Consider the following 18,932-nt stretch of genomic DNA (forward strand, 5'->3'; position numbering starts at 1 on the left):
TTTAAGTATAAATTACATATAGGTAGCCAAGTAGGTATGTACATAATATTAAATATGTATATTGTGTTTTTAACAGTGTTTAAATTTCGGTGACTGCTGCACGGTAAAATTTAATTGATTTATATGATATTTAATATAACGATGTACAAATATATCGATTCGCGTCTACAGTTCAATTAGTATTATATAATAATCCGTTGGCTATGCATATATTAGTTTGTGCAACATAAACCTTAAACCATAAGGTTATATAATAAATAAATAATAATAATAATATGCCACGAGTCACCAGTGGTATATAATTATATATTATGGTATAAATAATAAATATATTATCAAAAGTTTTGAAAATTTGAGTAAACTAATTCGTTTAAATCATTTATATTGATCATTTCTTATAAAATAATGAGGATAATATTATTATATTCACAAAAAAATCTTGCCGTGGTGATTGTGACAATGTTTTATGCCAATCCATAATTTATATTGTACATAGGTATAGGTATAAATGTATAATACGTAGGTGCATAGTGCATAATAAATAGTACTTACCATTTACCATACACTTATATATTATGAACAATATATACAAATTAAATATTTATACACTTTAATATGCAATTGTATATTATATATTATTAAGAATATAAGGTACATTATTACATATTATAAAGAAACTAAAAATAAGACTTACCCACCTATTACAATTTATAGACAAAACCGTACTCAGAACAAATTTTTGGCAAAAAACTATAAAATATTTCAAATATATTAATTTTTTTTTTCCGATCAAATATTAAATAACTGCCTCGATAATACAATATATACTAAATACTTACATAGTTATAAACTAACTACTTGACTCGCAATGTATAAATAATCATAAATTTATCTGTGAAAAAAATGCTATTTATAAGTTTTCATACAAAACTATAAACGCGTGTATAGATAGGCGTCTTTACAATTAATTAGCTGCCATGTACAATTTCTTAGCGACGATAGATTTTTAATACAATTAAAAGGATTTTATAAAGCCAATAATATGCTTCTCTGTCAGCGTCTTGAATTTTTTCCAAATTAAGTATCGTGAAATTTAAAACTTTCTAGATGAAAAGTTAGGCGAGCGTGAAAAAATAAGAACTATTGACAACGAACTTTGCAGACTTTGTTGATTATATTTGAATCGACTGCTCAATATAAGACGACCCTTAAGCTAAATACGTAGGTGCATCACAATCGAGCTAATGCAGATATAGATGAGACAGATTGGTTTTACATACTACGGTTTAACAGTATGTACAATAAAATATTAAAATAAATATAATAAATAATTTGATTCCGCATAATAATAAGTATATGTATTTTATACTAACTATGTGTTTATATCATACTTCATAGGTACATTATTAAGGTTCAGATTTGAAAGCAAAATCCTTTTTTTTAATAATAATAATAGAAAAATAATTTTTATATAAAAATACGTATATATTAACGTAAATCAAAAAAAAAATAAAAAAATTCAGATTATTTTTAAGTTAAAAAGAATCAAAATATTTTTAAAATTAAATTTATTCAGAAAATGCTAATATGTATAATAGCTAAAAATTACTTTGAATAAAATCGACTTTGTCGAAAACGCTTTTAGCGTAACAATCACAATTTTCGTTATTTTCTTTGATCCAATTTATTACCAAAAACTACTTTCGAAGTTAAAAATTGAAGAATTATTTCTACTATAGTATGTTCAGGTTTACAGGTATAAAAAAATACCTCGTTGTAAAATCCATATATTCATCGCTACGCTCAGAATCTAATATTGTAATAATTTGTTAATTTTTTTTACGGAAATTCATTTCCGAAAACTATATCCCGTCATTCAGATGAATCATGTGGATCTTTTTTCGTGGCACATATACATTCGTATATTATGAAAAACTGAAAAATCATCAAGAATACGTAGGTGTTTATTTGATCATGTGAAAACTCGTATGGAAACCGCGAATTCCGTTCGCAGACTAGATTTTTATAAATTCAAAAATAGATCCCGGTTGTATTGTGTCATTGTGTGCGTTAATAGGTACCTGCTGTATATTTTGATTTTAAATTTTAAATACGGCTCTAGGTAGGTACTGAATTTCACGCGATTAGCTATTTTATTGGGAACAGTGATTTATTGTTTGTCATATGGATAAGAGTAAATATGCTTATGACGTTATTGTGTATACTTATGTGTTAACACTAATCAAAATTTTTATTTTCGGGAGAACAACAAAGATCTTTTCTACTTAAACAGTGATTGTACAATATAATACTCAAAAGCACTTGTCGGTTATGTTCTTTTTGAATGCCGAAGTATTGATTTAAAATCGACGATTAATTTTAAGATACCCAACTTTTGAAGCAGAAATTTCAAAAACACTGAAAAATGTGTCATCTGTATGGCAACATAAAGACCTCTTGATATGGGTTTAAGTCAGTGGGCCATGTGGATTTAAAGATAGCAACAAGAAATTGAATCTACTTACTGAACGCAAGTTTATACTGTGTTACGCGTATGGGCAACCCGGAGAGAGGAATTACTGGGTATTTCCACTCCTGGTCTTCAATTTTTTTTTTTTTTTTTATTTTTAATCTAGGATATTATACGATGTATACTAAAAAAAAATATACAATAAGAATAATGTATGTTTTTTTTTTAATTAAAGAAAATGGCATTAGTGTCTTTAGAGAAGAAATCGTCCAGTGAAGATACTTCAAAGTCTTCAAATATAATTTTAAAAACTTAAAATATTATCATTGTTTAAATAAGCATTTCATTGATGTATTGACTTTAGTATGGATTTATTTATCTTTTAAATGTACCTTTTACCTTTATTTTGTAGTTTGTAAAGAATAATTTTTTTTTATATACATACTCTGTGTTTGATTTTTTCACGCCCCTCCGTGATAAACTTCCTGCGAATGACCATGGTTGTACATAGTCCAGAAAAAGACGTTTAGCGCGTTTTTGACATCATCTTAAACCTTTGAACGTCAGCCGTCTCAAAATTAAAAATAATAAACGAATCTTTTAAAAACCATAACTGCAGCGCTATGTAGTTATGAAACACGATAACTTATGTTCTCGGTGTAGGTAATAGTTAAAAACAAGCTGCTACAGATGGCGCTGTATACAGTTTTGTTCATGATAGGTATTCTTTATTGGCGTGTTGCCAGGACTACCATCGACCTAACACAATAACTACCACATTAAGTCCTTAACCTTAACAATAATGCAGTATTGCATATTATATAATATAAATTATCGTGGCATACCGGTTACCGGTAGGAGTGGTAGGACGGTAGCTATGAACCAGCAGGCTGCTCTTTAATGGGCAAGACGACAGTGAAGACGTACTATACATATAACTTGTATAACGTATATTATACTGTATGCTATAGGTAAAGAAAGTGTGAGTTAATACTTACTACTTATTACTCAAAAAGCCAGTATAGTATCGACCTCATTGAAAAAAATTTAAAATATAAGTATTCAAATACGCCTTAAATTGACACTTTTTCTGTGTGATGATACAACTTCTCGGGATATTTTATCTTAAATGTGAATCTAAAAATTCACTTTGACCTTAATTATTTTAAAATCTTTTCTACTTCATGATACCTACATATTATTACGCGTATTCTACTAATTGTTACACAGACGTCACAGACATATAATCAAAGTATAGTATAAACTATCGTCTATGAACTATGATGCCAGAAATACCTAATCACAACCTGCGGGCCAAATATCACACACAAAAGTATTAATTAAAAATTTTGAAAAAATATTTATTCACATTCATCTAAAAATGTATATTACGCAAAATAAAATATAAATTAATATAAATTACTCTTATCCTACAATATTGCTAATCACATGAAAATGCGTCGTAGCGTTATTGTTGCTCCGTCGTCTAATAATAAAAATAACAATCGTGTTTATCATTTTGCGTGAACACTAAATTAGTAATGTATCCATCACTGATAATTTTATTTATATCAAATTAATTCGATACACTACAATAATAGTGTTAAGGGAAAAATTTTAAATTATTAACCCGCCAAGAATTTTCTTTATGACCTTCAAAGTTGATTACCTAACTGGTTGTAATTCTACCACAGTTACGGTCACCGTAAAATAAAAAACGGTCCTTATCTCGATTTTGTCATTATCACTGTAATACACCAATACGACAATACCGCATCACTGTCAGTCCGCACAAATCACATCACAACAATATTCGCAATTCATTAGAATTATTAGAACGCTTCAACTTTAACTGTTTGATTTAAGAATTAAAATAATATTAATATTGTTTTATTTTCGAAGATTTAATTACTTCAGTGTGTGTTGAATCGATCAATATTCAATATCGATTTTAAGTCATCACAATTTCGACACGATTACATTGTTATAAGGGTAACTATAATCACAAAGAAAAACAACTATTTGTTACCAGATAGTGGTAGATACCATTACGGCATCTCATATCCGTTAACATAAAATATTACAACGAATTATATTATAAAGAAAATGGCATCATTAAGATCTATCCATGTGCGTATTCTTTTCGATCTACAACCAGCAACACAACAATCTAACAACGATTTTTCTTTACATTTCAGCGTACTTTACGATGTACCCAGGCTGGAGCCATAGATCCAATGCAAGTAGATGCACCTCCTGAGGAAAACGACAACAATGAAGAAGAATTGTATGAAGTGGACATTGAATCATTTGTAAGGATCAACATGATTTTTTACTTATAATTGCTTTTTCTCATTAAGCTCTGTTATTGTTATTATTATTATTATAAATATGAATTTTAGGATCTTGACACATATGCCAACAGTTACGTTGGGTTAGCTCGAATTTATAGGCTTATGTATATAGCTGACCATTGTCCAAGGTTGCGACCTGACGCATTACGATTAGCCATTTCACATGTTATCACAACAATGAATGCTAATCTTTATCAAGTGCTACATCATAAACTTCAACAGTGTCAAGGGTATTAACATGATTACAAATTTATAATTTTATTAAAAATTGAATAATTTAATTTTTTTTTTATGTAATAGAAATGTACTACCAGATGTTACTGGAGCTAATTCAACAGACACTGGATTTCCAGTGTTTAATGCTGTTTGGGTAGAAACTACAACTCAAAAATCAGCTATGAAACTTGAAAAGCTAGATGGAGATCTTAAGAATTATAAAAGTAATTCAATCAAAGAAAGTATTCGTCGTGGTCATAATGAAATTGGCGATCATTATGTCAATTGTGGAGACCTTATTGAAGCAACTAAAAGTTATTCTAAGGCTCGAGATTATTGTACTAGTTCCTCCCATGTTATATCAATGTGCCTTAACATAATAAAAGTATGTATTAATTATAAGATTGCATTATGTTGCTGCTCTTTTTACACATATTAAAAAAAAATATAAGCTGACATCTTGTAAATTAAATTGTGTTTGGTGCTCATTGTATTGTGCATATATTAATATTTTTAGCTTTTTCCACTTAAAAATTCTACTTTTAGATTTGATAAAAATATTTTATTATTGTTCTTCATAACAAGTGTGCCTTACTATGTCTTAAACGAAATAATATTATTGATGCTCTAATTAATAATAATGTTTTAGTTTTTTAGTTGAAGGAAATTATAATTATTTATTTTATTAATTTGAATATTAATTAAATATATTTTAGTTCAATTAAAAAAAAAAAAAAAATGATTCCATTTATTCACAGGTTGGAATTTATCTGCAAAATTGGTCACATGTTATCAATTACATTATTAAAGCTGAATCTACACCGGATTATACAGAAGTATTTATAGTTTATTTATAATTTATTTATGCTAAAAATATTAATAATTTGTATTTGATTTTTTAGAACTCTGAACTCCAGACAACATACAGTTCTACTCTTAAATGCATGACTGGTTTAGCTGAATTAGCTGGTCGAAAATACAAATTAGCTGCTCAAAATTTCTTGAAAACAAATCTTGATTATTGGGATTCCTGTGACGTAATGACGCCTAATGATATTGCAATTTATGGAGGACTTTGTGCATTAGCTACTTTTAACCGTTTAGAACTTCAAAATAATGTTATTTGCAACAAGTAAGTTATACAATTTGTTTAAATATTTTAAGTATGATTATTATACTTATATACATCCACTAAAATAATTTATTAATATCTCATTTGTTCAATTACATGTTAGAATTGTATTATAGTTCAATCACATGACAGATTTCATCACTTAATGTATTACTAAAGAAACAAATTAGTATGTTAGTACTTTCTCTGTTAAGAGGATAAGATACTCAAAGACGAATGTTTACAATCACCTAAATAATTTACTGTTTAATAAAATGAACATTAAATATTCCTGTTAGACCTCTTTTTCACTCTTAGCTTTACCTTTTACAATATCTGCCATCTCTTTGAATGCTTATTTAGAGTGTATAAGTTTATATATTTTCATCTGGTATTCTCTATTGTATGTTTGTTACTGCAGTTCACCTATTTATACTATACAATTAATATTCTCAACTATTATAAATTTGTTAATAGTTAAAAAAATAATATATTAATATTTTTATGAAACAAAGCAATAAAATACATTTTTTTTTTTAATATTTTTAATTATGTAATTGCATAAAATATAGTAATCCAGTATTTGTTGTATAATATAAGAGTATCTATATTAATATTTATAATTTTGCTAAATTTTAGTTTAATGTGACATATTTTGTGTCCTAGAGGCTAAAATATAAAGATATTTTATTTACAATATTATTATTCTCAATTAACAGTCATCACTATGTGAGTAATCTAAATTTTTTTATAGCTCATTCAAATTATTCCTTGAACTAGAACCCGAAGTACGTGATGCAATTTTCAAGTTTTATGAGTCCAAATATGAAGTCTGCTTAACAATTTTGAACAAAATAAAAGTACTAGACATTTATTTTTATATTATCTTATTGATGGTTATTGTGCATAGCTATAAAACTATATAATATATTTAATTTTAGCCAATTTTACTCCTTGATATGTACATTGGATCTCACATAAATCAACTCTACTCTAATATAAGAAGCAAAGCAATGATTCAATATTTTTGGTAAGTAAATTATTTAATAATATTTAAATCATAATTTTAATAATATTCAAATTTTTAATTGTTTAGTCCATATGACTCTGCTGACTTGAGAAAAATGGCATTATGTTTCAATACACCATTGCCTGATTTGGAGAATGAACTTATGCAATTAATTTTAGATGGACACATCAAGGCTCGTATTGACTCCATTAATAAAGTAAGTCTTATTATACTTGACTTGGCTTGAAAGTTTTAAATAAGAATTGTTTTGTATTTAAATATTAAAAAAGTGAAAATTACTAAACTATAAAGTAAATTTTGAGTATCTTTCAGTAGATGTGTTAAATTGAGTTAAACTTACAAACAATAATAATGAGCAAAGATAATGCTTATATCTATCTTTTCAGAATGCTCTAGTTAAGAATATTGTATTTAGTTTTCAAGTTTTTTAAATAACCATATCATATTTTTCAATATTTATAGAAAAATAATTCATGCATTTCAAATGTCTATTTATAGCTCAAAAAGTGCCAAAATATTTTAAAATTATACAATATATATAGAAAATAGTAGTATGAAATGGTATGATATATTTGATGTTAATTTCAAGTATCAGTTATAGTATTTATTTTATAATTACAATAGTCACATCAAAAAATGATTTGGTAATGCATAAATATTCCTATTTTTTATGATTACCAAGATAAATACAGGAAATGTTTTACTTTTTAACTTACCAAAGTATAATCTAATTCTAATTTGAATCAGCAAACTACCTCAAAATTGACAAAACTTTTATACTGCTTTGAAAGGGCACTAAAAATAATTTTTTAAACACCACTGTAAAACTAATATATTTATCATTCCATGTAGAATTCAAAACTAACTTGCAAGTTTTACTTATATTAATGTAAAATAAACTATCCAAAATCTTATTTTTTTTTCATATTGGTATTACTTCATAAATAAATGTTATTTTGTTATTTTAGATTCTATACGCTAAACATCCAAATCAAAGAGTAGAGACATTTGAGAAAGCCATGTCAATGGCTCAACAATACAGTAGATATATGCATATTTTAGTACTGAAAAGTCAAATTATCAAACATCAGTTGAATTCAAAACTCAGTAAAGCTGAACGTCTTAACAATATTGGGAAAACTATAAATGTAGATTTTGTAAAAATATCTGGATAAAAATGTATTTTCATCTTATAATTATCATATATGAAATACTTGGATTATATAATAATTTTGTCATTAAACATATAAACTTAATACACAAATATTGTTTTTATCAATAATTGTATTTTTGTAAATTAATAATTTCACAAAGCAATATTATTGATGTAATATGTATATACTCTTTTTATTTTTTAATTATAATTTGTATTTATAGTTTAAAATATTAATTTGTATAACATATTCAAGAAAAACCAGTCTGAAGATTGAATGTGGATAACTGATAGAATTAATAATACAATATTAATAACCAGCAAATATTCCTATTGGTTAAACAATTTGTAAAATGTTCTGTCAAAATATTTTTTTACATTTAATTTTACAATAAAAAAACACTTCCTAGTTTATTAAAATATATAATTTGTCAATTGCCAATAATGATTATGATATGGATTGAATCAACAAATAATTGGTTGTTTAATAAGTTTGTTACTCGCTTATAGACTTATCGACTTACATACAACTTAGAAAAAAAAAAGACTAAAAATGTTTAACCATGTTAAAACTCTTATTAAAATATGTGTGTGCAGTACTAAATTATTTTAATAAAAGGTTTTTATATGCCTATAAGCCATAGATAATATTTGTATAGTTAGTCATTACTGAATGATAATACAGAAAATATACAATGCAATAATTGTAATATTTTTATTTGGATATGTTGAATATTTAAAAAGAGTACTGGTAGACGCAACTTGTTGATAATTTGGGAAGTTAAAGCTAAGATTGGGAATGTCACTGATCGAGTATGTAATTGTGTTATAAGTATATATGAAAAAAAATTAAATTAAAACTTAGTACCTACCTTAGTGTTGATTATTATTTATTTTTATCATTTAAATTAAAAATGTATATAAAAATAATTCATAATAAAAATTAAATAAATTTTATACTCGTTTACGTGGTCAGATGTGTAAATAAAATATTAATACATTTACTGTTAGCAGTTGTTTATTGTTTACACAGATAAACAGAAAACATTTACATAAACTAAGAAATAACAATAACAATTGCATAGCATTCATATTTCAAAGCAATTATTAGGTTTACGATTTTTAGATATTAAGTACACAATAATTTACTAGTTAAATTTGTTTATGTTTTTCGTCATAAAATATTATTTCAAAAATAGTTACCTATCTATAACTGTACACCATTAAAAAATTTTTAAGGTTTATTTATTGTTACATGCTATAGTAATAATAATAATTTAATTAATGAGAAATGTAAAAACCCGAAATACGAACTAAATCGTTATGTTGTAATTAGAATTATTATTTAGAAATGAATTAGGTACCTAATATCAAGTATCAACCATAGGTTTCATTTAAACGAAACCTCTAGTATGAAGTATGCACCGATCATTTCAATCGATATAAAGCGTTCGTTTTCTAAGTATGAAAATTGAAAACATTGAAAACATTTTGTCGGACAATAGTCAGTTTAACAATTCATTACTATAAATCTAGCACAATACATGGTAATCACTAATTGTTAGTTATTAGTTAATAGGTAATTATTTTTATTCAGTTTTATTACTAGTTCACGTTAATTTTTGGTCATGCTTTTTTTTGCCTATTTTTGTTATTTATTATGATTTAAAATTCGAACCTTAGTTATGTGTTATAACTCGATAAATACCATGGTATATGTATGGTACTACCACCTGCGACTTTTTGCCACAAAAGTAATAAAATGATAGTGTATGTTGTGTGCTATTTAAATTTTCTAAACTAAAATTTTTATTTTTTAACTTGTATTTCACAAAACATACTGAATTTTTTATACTCTTAGCCAAAGGGGCACATGTCTTTAATGGCCCCCATCAAATTCCCCCTTAGTACCTACCTACTATTGTAACACCTAACACTAGCCTAACCATCAACCGAAGTCAGTAGGTATTGTAAATTGTAATTAATTTTAACTGTATATAATACATATTATACCACACAATATAATAAATTTAGTATACATAAGCACATTACTATATTATCACAGAATATAACAGTATAGAGTATAGACTATAGGCTATAGTACTACAGTGATACTTATTAAAGCCGTATAGGTAGGTACCTATAGTAGTCAATGATTATTCTGTAATTAATTTTAAAACTGAACTTTACAATTTTGAAAAAGTGCAAAACTATTAAAACTAAAAAAGCAATTGACAATTGTTAACTTGTTAAGAAACATTCTATTGAAGTAATAATGTACTTTTAATGTATAAATTTGCAAAATTTAATTTAACAGGTAAATTAATGCTAATGCTTAACACTGATTACTTATAACATAATATTAATCATATATTACGTTATATAGGTAACTTTTGTTTAAATATACTATTCAACAATATACCTAGTTCATAATTTAGACTAGTGACAGATAAGCCAAAATAGACTGTAATGTGTAAATATAAGAACAAGTTATTATAGTGAGTAGTGAGTATTTGACATAATGACATGTGGCCCACCTGTTCGCTAGCTCAGTCCATATCACAAGGAAATTCCTTATTTCACTAAAAACACTAAAATAAATTTAATAAAATTTATGTCTTATCGGTGAAATTAAATATAGATACTATATTATTGAAATTAATAATAAATAATAAGTAAGACTTTGTGAAGTTCTAGAAAATACACATATATTCTGGTAAGTGCTTATTTTAGTATTTAAGAACATATTAAAGCGCTAAAAATGTATTTATTTTTTTTTTTTAATGCTTTAACTTACGAGCCTTGGTAATGATTAATGAGTAACAACACTGAATTAATAAGATGATTTATTGAAATAGAACATTTTAAATGTTTAATAAACAATAATTCACTGTGGTCGGACTCACCCACCTATAGATGCAGAAATTTTTCGATGAGCCCCGGCCCCTAACAATAACAATTTGCACATTTCGTTTATCACTTCACCTGAATGTTTTGTCAGCTTTTCGCCTATTGTCCGTTCCCTTTTAAACCCTGAGCCCAAAATATGAAATTTATTATCGCCGACAGACTATACAGATTTGCGGAATTGATTATTTTCGTATCTTATCTATAAATAATTATTGACAAAATGTACCATTAGGAATTAACTGCAGTTAATAAAATTATAATTGAATAATATTATCTTTTTTTCTAATGGAAACAGAAAGAACTAAGTAGAATATTGTTATAACTAATATGGAGTAGTACTTTTTATTATATTATGCTTAATTATTATTTATAAAATTGTTATGATATATGTATTTAGATTTTGATTATCTTTGAAACTAAATAATAAGTGCATAACTATTTCTAAAAACATTGCAAAATACAACTTCACTTTTTAAATACTTACTAACTATCAGAATGTAGGTACATTTTGCAATTAAAATTACTGAAAAGAAAACCTAGAATTTATTTATTAATTTACTCCAAAATTTGTCAATTGGACTTAGATAAACAAAATATTTATTTTAAAATCCAAGATTCGTTAACATAGCAAATTTGCACTCAGCAAAACCAACCTTATATAATTAGCTTTAATATTTAAGTAGATTAATTTATTATCAATCTTAAAAACATAGTATCTGTGTTTTTATATTTATTTTTTTATGATATTTACATTTTACAGTAAGATGTTAACACTTTTAAATTGTAACATTTTACGCACTTATAAATTGAATATAATAATTGAAATATTCTGAAAAATTCAACGTAAAATCGCAGATAACGATGTGTTTTTTATTTGAATAAGATTTAAAAATAAACAGAGTTATTCACTTTTATACAAAAACTAACAACAAGAGATTGCAGTTTTTATGAATGCAAATTTGTTACAATAATCATGGGACAGGGAGAGAAAAATCTACAAAAATTGTATACATTATATTATATACATAGATGCAACCAAATATTTTGTGAAACTTAATAACTCTTGTATTATAATAATATATACTCACGTATATCTTAGGACTTAGACATAACCACAAATATATATATATTTTTAAATTTTAATTGTATATTTTATTATATTATGTATTTATAGTATAGTGTTGTATCGAACTTTCTGCGCCCATCATAAGCTATACATATATTATTGGAACGGTGTCATAAATAGTCATTTTTTGTTTGGGTATATATTATTAATTAAAGTTTTTGCTATTTAAAATTATCTAGACATGGCTATACATACTATATAGTGTTAACAATACATAATAAGAATTTATTATATAATATGTAACGGCAAATGAAAGGATGAGACAAAAAATTATTTGATTAAAGAAGCCGCTCAGTGGTAGTTGCGTTGTATGTGTGTACAATGTATATGCGTAGTAAATTTTAAGGCGGGTCGTTACGTCTACAGATCTTCTCTTCCATAAGTCTTATGGGTAACGGGTGACGACCCATATAGAAAAGTTAAAATTTATGACTTTTTCGGCAGTCAGGAAAATGTCAGTCAGCAATGGTGGTTGCCGGTTTGTCATTGTGGAATAATATAACGAGGAACATATTTTAATATATGATAAAAATTGATTGTTTTTTGTTATATTTTATGCATTGACTTCTTCTAAATAAAATTATGTCGTTTATGATAACTTATCATTGATAAGTAATCAAGAAAAAAATTAATTGATAATATTTTCAGAACATGATAAATAATTAAATATATTTAATAATATTAATACTAATTTTTTTTTCAGGTCCTCTCATTATGATTACATAAGTCTGTTTAGCTGCACCTTACTTGTCTTATTCGACGGACCATCTACAGGACTCACTGGTCTATAAAAAATCAGATCACCCAACGGCGTATTGCGGCTAGAGGAGGTCGGTCGCTAATTCATGACCTCAGACCGTCGCAACACATAAATCCGGACAGTCTATCGCTACGGAGAGAGATAACATTTACTGCACGCTCTAAAATATCTTGCGATATGTATATATATATATATATACGAGTATATATGCGTCTCGGGGTGCGAAATAAAAGAGATGACGATAAAACAAAACATATTTGTATATATATATATGTAGAAGGCAAACAATTCGCTCGAGACGAGCAAAATGCACACGCTGCACGCGGCGTATAATGCACTCGTCGCATTGTTGCGCGCGCATATTTCGAAATCCTCGGCGATCCACTTACCACACTATTTGTACCATTGTTGTATTCAGCGCACGCGCATACCTATACGTATGTATATAATATGTACAGGCGTATAACCTACACCTATCCCGAGGACTTGCGGCGACGGACGAGTTTTTCAGTTTATCTGAGACCGGAGATCGGAAGAAAATATACGCACGTGTATACACACATACGTACTGTAATAATAATATATATCTATAGGTACAATATAACATAAACCGTGTGTACGAGTATTACACTGCAGGCACTATGTCGCGCGTACAGTCGTCGCGTCGTGTGTTATTATTATCATGTGTTGTACTTATGTGCAGCGGTTAAATACGAAATACGCGTGACGCGGCTTTTATCGGACGATTCGATCGATAGGAGAGGAGAGGTGCTGGAAAATCGCGCGCGCGCAAAAAAAAATAAATAAAAAATAAATAAATATCTCTGCCGTAATAGGCAACAGCCGATATCCATTGCACGTGATGTATATTGTATAATGTTATTATATCCAATGCGAATATGTTACGAATCGCTGCACTGTACGCGGAGACCTTTGGGCGAGCTACTCTCAACATTTCGAACTTTCGTCGATCGGCAATGAGAAATAATTTTGAATACGGAAAAATTCGTTATTATATACACGCGTAGTGGCCGATAATTGATTAGTAAATTCAAATAAAATACGACTTTCAGGTGTACATCGTCATCAATAGCACATAAAATGATTCGTCGGATTGGTGAAAAATTCAATTGTCTAAACTTTTTCCTTTAGTCATAAATTTATTCAAATTTAAATGATAGTAATTTTAAATTAGGAATACGAACTTTGAATAATATTTTCATTGTTGATACCATTTATAGAGTGTCGTGTAGTGATACAAACTTTTGCCATCAAATGAGATCACTATTTTTTACTGTAAATTACGAATTCTAGGTAGATGATTTTTTTGTTAAAAATGTTGATTTATCTTAAATGTAATCGTAATAAGTAGTTTTCAAGATGTTTAAATTATGTTAGTGCTATTTAGATGATGAAGTTGAACTAGGGTCATATGAGACTTTGATGATTACAGATAGACAAGCTACATAAAAGCTCACTTTGCAAGAATTAGTTTGATAAATACACACATATTTAATACTGGCTTGTATATGCGCATTTGCTTTGAATATTAAAGTCGTTACAAAATCTTAATAGTACGTAAACAGTCGTAAATATTATGTGCAATGACTATGGACATTGGACACATATATTAAATAACGGATAATTTAATATCAAAAATATCCGTAACCGTCGCAATGCACTGGCAATGGATATATACCTACAAAACGGGGACATGAAGTATTCCGAACTCATATGTATTGTAGTGATCTTAAAAGAGTTTAGTCGAGCCCTGAACGAGTGCGTTTCAGGTGTACACAGGTACATACCGTTGTATACTGATACCCAGAGTTGAATACAGGTATCCTCCAGGGGGGAATTCGCCGCTCCTGAGATTTTTACACCTGAAAAATACAACTTTCAGCAAAGTGTACCTATTGATTAAATGCACAAATGTAAAATAATCGTTACGATTATCGCACCTAGTGTCTAAATAGTAAATTGTAAATTGTAATAATACTAATAATAGGTAGTATAATTTATAATACTAAAATGTATCACCATTCATTCGCAATGAAAAAAAAAAGTGAGCCCCCCCCAGAAAAATTCTCTGGATTCAACACGTCTTGTATCGCGACTTTATCGCACGGACATCGGCCGGCATCAAGTCTACGGATAGGCCAATCGACGGGTCGGACGAGTGGATGGCGAGCAGCGCGCGGACAATCAAGATACGACGGCCGCGTCGACTAATTGCCCAAAGACATACCGCGCGCGCCCGCTTGCACATTGTTCGACTTAAAGAATCGAACCCGTTTTTTAAACGTTAATGTAGATCTATTGTTGTTGTTGCTGTTGCTGTTGTCGTAGTCGTCGTTGTCCGCGCGTCCATAATATTACCGTACGATCGGAATGCGCCCGGTCCGCACTGTACCTATATTATTATTAATATTATCATCATCGTCATCGCCGCCGCCGCCGTCGTCGTCATTATGTTGATCACAGATCAGGTACCTATTTATCTGACATATAAATAGGTTTATTATATTACGCGTTTGAGCTTGTCTCTGCTCGCGCAGCATACATGTTATTATCATTATTGTTGTAATGTCGGAAACAATCGGATATTCTGTCAAACGCGAACACAATGAATCCTCGTATTCGGAGAAACGTAGTTTAGCTGCAGCTGTAGCAGGCAGCAGCAGCAGCAGCAGCAACATCAAGAGCACAGGTATAATATAGTAGGTACTATGATGCTGGTGCAGTAATCGCGGTGCATATTATTTTTTTTACATTTTTTTCTAACGCGTATTATATATAGGTGGTACGCCTCTCCTGCGGCGTGTAGCGCCCAAAGGCCTATAAGGACATCGCCGCGTGAAACGGCACTCGAAAACAAAACAGAAACAAAAACAAAATATGTTATCTCCGCGATTGAACACGTCGAGAAGCCACCGCCACCTCCTCCGCCGCCACGCTTGTACGTACCACGAGTATACTATGCGTCTATACCTGTATAACACACGTATATATTGTATATATAACACGTATAATACGACTATAATACACGCACACGACCTCTTGTTGCACCTTTCGCGCCTTATTATTATTATTATCGTCGCCGCCGCCGCCGTCGTTATATTATTATTGTATAGGTAGGTACTCGAACTGCTGGCGCGCGCGACCCGATCATAACAAATCGATGCCGCCGCGACCATCGGATAACAATTATTGTGTTTCTCGTCGTCGTTTTCTTTTTCCTCTCCAAAAGACACGTACCGGTTCCCACATTCGACTGTGGTCGTTGCACTGGACTCGAGCGTACCTACATTGGCACCTATACATATTATATTGTGTATAATAATAATATGTATTATTTATTTTCCATAGATGCGAACTGAGAGTGTAAAATAATTCTCGCAAACTGCAGCGGTGAATAGTATTCTCATTTCGTGTGATATTGTTGTTTAGTATATGTATTTAAAAACAGCTTTATGCCCATGAACGGTTTAGTAAAACTAGATTACTAGGGGTGGTAATGTACACTCGGATCCCCTCGAGCAGTGACTTAAAATCGGGAATGAGGGGATAGTTAGGTCCAGTTAAACGTGTACCCAATTTATAAACCCAATAAACCCAATTTATAAAAATAATAACTAGTACAGTTGATATTTATACGCTTCTATTGTTATTGTTTGATAAAAAATGGATGGTTTAGCTTTTTTTATTCATCATATTTTCGAATTTTCATGGTATATTTTAGGATATAGTATATTTTTCGTTTAAATTTTAGATTTTTTTAAATATCGTACTTAAATGTTCTTTCTATAACTCGAGAAATCATAAAATATTAAATAATTTTTCAAAATTATAAAATTTGAGTTGACTTATTTAGCCACAATACACCGTAGAGTAGACAATCTTCAAACATTTATCAAATATTTTCTAAGTTAACATTAAAATATTTCAATTTGATAAAAAGTAATAATGGTTTTAATACAATGAAAACAATATTAATAATAAATTAAAATTCACAATCTCTCTTAGAGCGTTTATTTTAATACTTTTTAAGGTATAATTGCCCCTAGATTTAATAGATTTTTATTGAATAGAATTCCTTCAAAAATAATAATCATTTATCAATTGTAAACATATACTGAAATTAATACACATGGCCTATTCAGTCTGCATCCGTTCCACAAGCACGCGCGGGTGTAAGGGTTGAAAAAAAAATAAAATAATAAGACGTACTTGTATTTTGCATCATGATTGTATTTATTGCTGCTGCAGTGTCATACTGCTATTAGTCCAGTTTAACGTTCGTTCGCGTTTTTTTGAACATGTACCTATTACTTAAACCTGCTGCTGCTGCTGATGTTGCTGCTTGTATATTTATAAAAACACAAGCGCGATCGACGATTTTCAATCGCAACAACGAAGATCGCGTATCTTAGGTATATCATATAATATCGGTGCAACGCCCCTTTTATAAAGGAACATAATAATGATGAAAATGAAATGTAAGAAATATAGTTGGGTATATAGGATTGTATTATATACGTAGATATAATATTATTTAATACAGACAACCGCGCCTTTAGCCGCCCTCTAATATCCGCCCTGTACCGTCCGACGGCATTGCCCGGAAGTCTGCATATCTCCGTTATATTACCATACGATGTAGTAATATTATACTGAATGACGTATAGATATTGGACTCGCTGCAGTTGCTGGTGCAACGATTGATAGTCGAAATCGGCAGGGGCGGACTCCGTAGACGGGAAGTGTAATATATGCGTATACACATCAAAATATTATATTATACTACGCGAGCCGGACGAGGTACTACAAATTCCATTCTTCGTGGGTTTGTTAAATTTTTAATTATTTAATAATATTATTATGCTACAGAAAAAAACGGTATATACCGTTGTATGTCCGCACACACATTCGACGTGATTTCCGTTGCCGCAGCTTCCCGCTTCGGTCCAATCCGCCCTCACCACTGTGCGTACTAGAATGTTATGATATATTTTAATATACAGGTCCGATATTCGATTTTAGGAATATTTTTTTAAATTCTGACAAACGGCCGTACACGATTTACCGCACTAAACCTATAATCTTAATCGAAGTACCTTCCCATAAGGCATAAGCGGAGCTTAATAACCTCAAAAAATATAAAAAAAAATTAGATTTAATTGAAGATGTTTTTTTTATAATCAGGCGGTGATTCAATTACCATGACCATTGCTCATTCAAACTTTTTTTTTATTTCGCTAATCGATCTTTTTTAATTGTAAGTATAGTTAATGGATGATTTTTTTTTGAAAGTTTTTATGTACTTTTATATAAATTTCAAACAAGTATTTTCTAACATCTGATTATTCTGATTTATTTACATTAGTAAGTATACTAAGGAGAAGAACTAAGGAGTATAACTCGAGTAATAAGTTTAGTGATACTAGATATGGAAGTTACGATAATTTAAAAATCTTAGTAACTACTAATTAATAAGAGGACCAAGATAGTCCCGATATCGATCATTTCCCAATCCGCGAATTACCCACTGTATAATTTCGGCGTCACTCATATTTCCACGGTTACATTTTGCGATTTTTTCATAAAAATATTCGATTATGTTCTGTCCATTTTTCCGAGAAAAGTTTTGTGCATCTAATTTTAGATGTATCACGTCTTCTACCGTAGTTGACGGAAAATTATCTTCTAACAGTTTTACTCAATCGAACCAAGCTTGATCGGCTCGGGATAATCTGTCCCGCCAAATCTTGGCCACACCAGTAAGTTTTGCTAACGCAAAGT

General features: G+C 29.1%; 1 protein-coding gene across 1 annotated transcript; it reads left to right on the forward strand.

Annotated features, from left to right (window-relative positions):
- The first annotated feature begins 4,239 nt into the window (after nt 1–4,239).
- LOC112592953 (COP9 signalosome complex subunit 1b) lies at nt 4,240–8,405 on the forward strand. Its single transcript, XM_025337126.1, has 10 exons — nt 4,240–4,600; nt 4,669–4,782; nt 4,873–5,054; nt 5,125–5,425; nt 5,799–5,876; nt 5,943–6,172; nt 6,906–7,011; nt 7,093–7,181; nt 7,248–7,377; nt 8,150–8,405. The coding sequence occupies exons 1-10, from the start codon at nt 4,577–4,579 to the stop codon at nt 8,354–8,356; spliced, it is 1,461 nt and encodes a 486-aa protein (XP_025192911.1). The 5' UTR covers nt 4,240–4,576; the 3' UTR covers nt 8,357–8,405.
- The last annotated feature ends 10,527 nt before the right edge of the window (nt 8,406–18,932 follow it).

The sequence above is a fragment of the Melanaphis sacchari genome, unplaced genomic scaffold (genome assembly GCF_002803265.2).
Source record: "Melanaphis sacchari strain LSU unplaced genomic scaffold, SCAv2.0 Contig19_pilon_pilon, whole genome shotgun sequence".
Classification (NCBI taxonomy): domain Eukaryota; kingdom Metazoa; phylum Arthropoda; class Insecta; order Hemiptera; family Aphididae; genus Melanaphis; species Melanaphis sacchari.

Bases quoted from the DNA above. Each gene is read 5' to 3' on its own strand.
- LOC112592953 (XM_025337126.1), top strand. From the start codon at position 4,577: ATGGCATCATTAAGATCTATCCAT. The intron at 5,877-5,942 runs GTATTTATAGTT...TTGATTTTTTAG, and splicing joins CTACACCGGATTATACAGAA to AACTCTGAACTCCAGACAAC. The intron at 7,378-8,149 runs GTAAGTCTTATT...TTGTTATTTTAG, and splicing joins GTATTGACTCCATTAATAAA to ATTCTATACGCTAAACATCC.